Source organism: Salmo salar, chromosome 03, assembly GCF_965601325.2.
Source record: "Salmo salar chromosome 03, fSalSal1, whole genome shotgun sequence".
In the NCBI taxonomy this organism is placed as follows: Eukaryota; Metazoa; Chordata; class Actinopteri; order Salmoniformes; family Salmonidae; genus Salmo; species Salmo salar.
In genome coordinates, this window is record NC_138293.1 from 1,728,029 (window position 1) to 1,734,305 (window position 6,277).

Sequence of the window (6,277 nt, forward strand, 5' to 3'; positions counted from 1 at the left end):
TACTGTAGTGGCTCTGGATCAGAGAGTCTGCTAAATGACTCACTACTGTAGTGGCTCTGGATCAGAGAGTCTGCTAAATGACTCCCTACTGTAGTGGCTCTGAGAGTCTGCTAAATGACTCACTACTGTAGTGGATCAGAGAGTCTGCTAAATGACTCACTACTGTAGTGGATCAGAGTCTGCTAAATGACTCAGTAGTGGATCAGAGAGTCTGCTAAATGACTCCCTACTGTAGTATCTCTGGATCAGAGAGTCTGCTAAATGACTCCCTACTGTAGTGGCTCTGAGAGTCTGTTAAATGACTCCCTACTGTAGTGGCTCTGAGAGTCTGCTAAATGACTAAAATGTAGAAATAAATCAGCAAGACAACATAGTAACAGAGACTCAGGCGTTCCTCTCTTGACTGCTTTTTATTGTGGTGGATGTTTGATGAGGCAGCGTCCAGCTCGGGTTAAACTACAGCCTGGTCTTCCAGTAACTCTACTGGTCCTTCAGCTCCTTCAGTCTCCTGATGGCCGACTTCACTGTGACTGCAGACGTCGTGCTGGAACACAGAGGGGAACAATGATTCAGTACAGAGAGGAACAATTTACACCGAGAGAGAGAAAGAAAAAAAAAATGCAACATGTGAAGTGTTGGTCCCATGTTTCATGAGCAAAAAAATAATAAACTAATCCTGACATTAAACTACACGCACAAAAACGTTCATTTTCTGCACAAATTTGTTTACATCCCTGATAGTGAGCATTTCTCCTTTGCCAAGATAATCCATCCACCTGACAGGTGTGGAATATCAATAAGCTGATTAAACAGCATGATCATTACACAGGTGCACCTTGTGCTGGGGACAATAAAAAGGCAACTAAAACGTGCAGTTTTGTCACACAATGCCACAGATGTCTGAAGTTGAGGGAGAGTGCAATTGTCACGCTTACTTGCAGGAATGTCCACCAGAGCTGTTTCCAGAGAATTCAAATGTTAATTTCTCTACCATAAGCCTCCAACGTTATTTTAGAGAATTTGGCAGTACGTCCAACTTGCCTCACAACCACGTCATCCCAGAACATCCGGTTTCTGTAAACAGCTAGCTAAATTAGTTCAGTTATTTTCTCACGGTCAAAGATCTGCATTTCTGACCGTAGTATTTATTTATTATTCACGGGCGGAATGGTCCTCATCTCTGGGTACGAATCCATTTTTTGATTAAAGTTTATAGATTTTCCAAAGCGTCGCATCCGGGCGTATTACCTGCATGGATAGCAACATAAGTAACGTTCGCAGCAGGTGGCGGTGCCAGGATGTGTAGCACACGGTCATGTGGTCTACCATCCAGTCAAGGTAGCTACATATAAATAGGATTGACAGCCATCCATTTTTTTTTTTTTTACCCACATGAGTCTAAGCCAAGGGGGGGTGGTTCTACTAAGCTGTATGGAAATGTTTTAAGGCAATTTAGCTATTTTATTCTGAATTTTAAGACCCCTTTAGTCTCTGAATGTCCTTGAGTGGTCCAGCCAGAGCCTGGGCTTGAACCCGATCAAACATCTCTGGAGAGACCTGAAAATAGCTGTGCAGCGATGCAGAGCTGGAGAGGATCTGCAGAGGAGAATGGGAGAAACTCCACAAATACAGGGATGCCAAGCTTGTAGCGTCATAACGTAACAAAATGTGTGTGTGTGTGTGGGGGGAGGGGGGAAAATCAAGGGGTCAATGTAGTTTTTAACGATCTGCTTGTCAATGTCAGCAGTTTAGGCTACCCTGTAACGCGTTGGATTAAAACCAAGTTATACTAAACGTCTACAGTCAAAGTGTAGTAGAATTACATTTAATGTGTTTAGGTCACATTTCTCCCCATGCAAAGAAATGGGATATAGCCTAGTCCTTCTCTACACGCACTTAGCCATGCATTGAGCGCTCAGTTCATTTTATTAGCCTAAATCACGACTCACAAATTAGTAGTAGGCTATTCTCACGCATAGAACAAGCCAGCCGACTCGGTGAATAGATAAAACTGCCTGGTTCTTCCATATTTTTTTTGGGGGGGGGGGGGGGGGGCGTAGTGGATTTTGTGAAGCGCCACAGCTAAAATGACTGCAGCGGAAACACTGCTAGAACTAAAAACTACTGGCACCTCATCACCAAGGACGAAACACTGAACTGATATGACTGGATAGATGGATAGAGTCCGTCCTACAAAACTTCGAAGGAAAAATGTGCTCCCAAAGTATTTCAACAGGGCCCCATGACTCCATCTTCTCCCAACAGTCACGTCCCAGCGGTACAGCTGAACAACAAAAAAAAAAGACCATTTCAAAAGACTTTACCGAGGTAGTTCATGTAAGGAAATCAGTCAATTGAAATAAAATTGGGCCCTAATCTATGGACTTCAGATATGCATCCGTTGGTCACAGATACCCTAAAAATGGTAGGGGCGTGGATCAGAACCTGTCAGTATCTGGTGTGACCAACATTTGCCTCATGCAGCGCGACACATCTCCTTCATATAGAGTTGATCAGGCTGTTGATTGTGGCCTGTGGAATGTTGTCCCCACCTCCTCTTCAATGGCTGTGTGAAGTTGCTGGATATCGGTGGGAACTGGAACACGCTGTCGTACACGTCAATCCAGAGCATCCCAAACATGCTTAACATGTGACATTTCTGGTTCTGGTAAGTATGCAGATCGTGGAAGAACTGGGACATTTTCAGCTTCCAGGAATTGTGTACAGATCCTTGCGACATGGGTCCGTGTATTATCATGCTGAAGAGGTGATGGTGGTGGATGAATGGCACGACAATGGGGCCTCTGGATCTCGTCACGGTGTCTCTGGGCATTCAAATTCCCATCAATAAAATGCCATTGTGTTTGTTGTCTGTTATTTATGTCTGCCCCATACCATAACCCCACCTCCACCACGAGGCCCCATACCATAACCCCACCTCCACCACGGGGCCCCATACCATAACCCCACCTCCACCACGGGGCCCAATACCATAACCCCACCTCCACCATGGGGCCCAATACCATAACCCCACCTCCACCACGGGGCCCAATACCATAACCCCACCTCCACCATGGGGCCAATACCATAACCCCACCTCCACCATGGGGCCCATCCCAGTAGCTCCGCACCTCCACCACGGTGTTTGCCCAACGCCAGGGTAGTGGGCCCACTTCCACCACGGGGGGCCAGCACAGACCAAAAAATGTATGACCAATTCCATGACATGTATGGGCCCACTACCGTAAGCCCCACCTCCACCACGAGCGGCTGCTCAATGACCATAACCCCACCTCCACCATGGGGCCAATGCCATAACCCCACCTCCACCATGGGGCCCAATACCATAACCCCACCTCCACCATGGGGCCCATGCCATAACCCCACCTCCACCACGGGGCCCATGCCATAACCCCACCTCCACCACGGGGCCCCATACCATAACCCCACCTCCACCATGGGGCCCATACCATAACCCCACCTCCACCATGGGGCCCATACCATAACCCCACCACGGGGCAGCACTCTGCTCACAACGTTAACATCAGCAAACCGCTCGCACACACGACACCATACACGCTGTCTGCCCGGTACAGTTGAAACCAGGTTTCAGCCACGAGAGCACACTTCTTCAGCGTGCCCATCAGGTGGATGGATGATCTTGGCAAAGGACAAACGCTCACTAACAGGGTTGTAAACAAACATGTGCACAAAATGTGAGAGAAATAAGCTTTTGTGCATTTGGAACATTTCTGGGATTTTTTTTTATTTCAGCTCATGAAACATGGGACCAACACTTTATATGTTGCGTTTATATTTTCAGTGTAGAAGGTTGAAACATTACAAAACATTCAGTCACAGAAAATGCAACCTTCCAACCCTCTGAACACTACCCTGCTGCTACAACACTAGATGGGGCGGCAGCGTAGCCTAGTGGTTAGAGCATTGGACTAGTAAGCGACAGTTTGCTAGACCGACTATCTGAGCTGACAAGGTAAAAATCCATCGTTCTGGCAGTTAACCCCACTGTTCCTAGGCCGTCATTGAAAATAAGAATTTGTTCTTAACTGACTTGCCCTAGTTAAATAAAGGTAAAATAAATAAAAGTGCCCCACTATATTTCCAACGCTGATCTGATTCTTCTCTGACCTTCTCTAAGAGTGAGAGACATGTGAAAACAGCATTAGACCAAGGATGGACTATTGAGGGCGCAGGCTTTAGTTCCAGTCCTGCTGCTGTAACAGTGTTTCCAGATCGGCGCAGATGACGGACAGACAGGAAGCCACTAAACTATAGCCATATAGCCTTCCCGATTCCCCCCAGAGGAGCAAGAGGACCCGCTCTACCTCCAGGCTCCGCTCAAACCCTACACCCCAACCCGAGCACTCCGTTCTGCCACCTCAGGTCTCTTGGACCTCCCAACCTTACAGGAGGGCAGCTCCCGCGAAACCAAAGCTCCTTTCTGTCCTGTCACCTCAACGGTGTTTATCAGCTTCCTCCTGAAGCAAGGACAGCAGCGCTCCTGCCCATCTTCCAAAAGCACACGAACCCCCCCCCCCCCCCCCAGAAAGCCTTTTGTGACCTGCAGCACCTGACTGGAGCTTTTACTATGACTGACGTGAAGCTCACCTAGCCATCGGAAGATGAATGCACTAACTAGAAGTCGCTCTGGATAAGAGCATCTGCTAAATGACTAAAACGTAAAACGTTACCGGCTAGTTCTAGTCTGGAGGGCTAGAGGAAGGACAGCAAACAGATCTGAGAGGGAGAATCAACACCCACAGCCCAGACCCCCTCACCCACACAGCGCTACTTACTTGTATGTCCATGCACCTCCAGCAACAGTCTTCATGCAGGACCCACAGTGCCAGATACCAACAGCCCTCCTCTTCATCTTAGTCTGAAGATTAAAAACAATTAAGTGCTGTTATTAACCCCGGTTCTGTGTTATTAACCCCCGTTTTGTGCTGTCATTAACACATCAGTAACAGTTCTGCAGGACTGTACCTTGCCACAGAAGGAGCAGGTGTACTTGGCGTGCTGGCTGATCTCAATCTTCTTCACCATCTTCCTGAGCGAAGCGCCATAACGCGTGCCGTATTTACCCACAATCCCCACCTTCTTGGTGCGCTTAGCCTGAGGAAGACAAATCATAAAAATACATTTTATCCATACACGACTCTCTCAAGTTAGCAAATCCGACTTTACTGTGATAGGAAGTAGCCCTCCCAAAACACAGCTAGATATCTAAAACAGAGGCAATGCTAAAACATTCAGCCAACTTGACTAGCCAAGGCAACATTGCAGAACCATAAAGTTAGTGATTAGCCAAGTTAGCCTTAGTCCCATTTGATTTCTCGGCATAGAGAAGGCAGAAGACGAACAGCCAACGTCTGACAACCAAACTCTGGAATAATGTTACTCACGGTTAGCTAGCATCTCTGAACATTAGTTAGCTAGCATCTTTGACCATTAGTTAGCTAGCATCTCCAAACATTAGTTAGCTAGCATCTCCAAACATTAGTTAGCTAGCATCTTTGACCATTAGTTAGCTAGCATCTCCGAACATTAGTTAGTTAGCATCGCCATACATTAGTTAGCTAGCATCGCCATACATTAGTTAGCTAGCATCTCCGACCATTAGTTAGCTAGCATCTCCGACCATTAGTTAGCTAGCATCTCCCGGCACCCGACCTTAGTTAGCTAGCATTAGCATTAGCCACGCTGCCTGTAGTGAATTCAGCGAGGACGGACTGGGAGTGTAGCCTAGCAACTAGCCTTTCCCAGATTAGCATGCTAGAAAAAGCTAGCTGCTTGCTTAACGAGTTATTGACATGGACCATGGTTTAGGTCTGGTGACTGCTGCAATATTACAAAAACACACACATACACACCGCTGTAGTTTGCTAACAGTACACTCGGTTTCAGCCAGTCAGAAACCTGACGCCAAGTCGAAAGCCATGCACATACTAGGCGGCCATTGCTACGACTTTCACGTATGCGAACACACACACATTAAAAACAAAAAATATATTTATTTTGTCATTTTTGTTCACAATAATATCTGTAATAACTTGTGTTATCTAACGACGAAATATATATACAGGTCATCAGATGAATGAATTCGCCTTGGATTAGATAGATTGGTTTGGATTAGGACGAGAACATTTTGGTCTCACCATTGTTGCTGAGGAGACGTTGGTCCAAAGAGGAAGAGCTGAGGTCGCGGCGCGATTTACCCCTGCGCTGCATTGTGGGATGTCGGCGCTGTCCTGGG

At 46.8% G+C, this 6,277-nt stretch overlaps 1 protein-coding gene across 1 annotated transcript; it reads right to left on the reverse strand.

Annotated features, from left to right (window-relative positions):
• Window positions 1-391: 391 nt before the first annotated feature.
• LOC106596048 (large ribosomal subunit protein eL43) lies at window positions 392-6,277 on the reverse strand. Its single transcript, XM_014187366.3, has 4 exons — window positions 6,180-6,277; window positions 5,008-5,136; window positions 4,818-4,900; window positions 392-544 (listed from the first exon to the last, which is right to left on the reverse strand). The coding sequence occupies exons 1-4, from the start codon at window positions 6,180-6,182 to the stop codon at window positions 481-483; spliced, it is 279 nt and encodes a 92-aa protein (XP_014042841.1). The 5' UTR covers window positions 6,183-6,277; the 3' UTR covers window positions 392-480.

Coding starts and splice junctions, on each gene's coding strand:
- LOC106596048 (XM_014187366.3), bottom strand. Junction 4,901..5,007: donor CCTGCTCCTTCTGTGGCAAG/GTACAGTCCTGC, acceptor TTTAATCTTCAG/ACTAAGATGAAGAGGAGGGC. Junction 545..4,817: donor GGAGGTGCATGGACATACAA/GTAAGTAGCGCT, acceptor TCTGTGTTCCAG/CACGACGTCTGCAGTCACAG.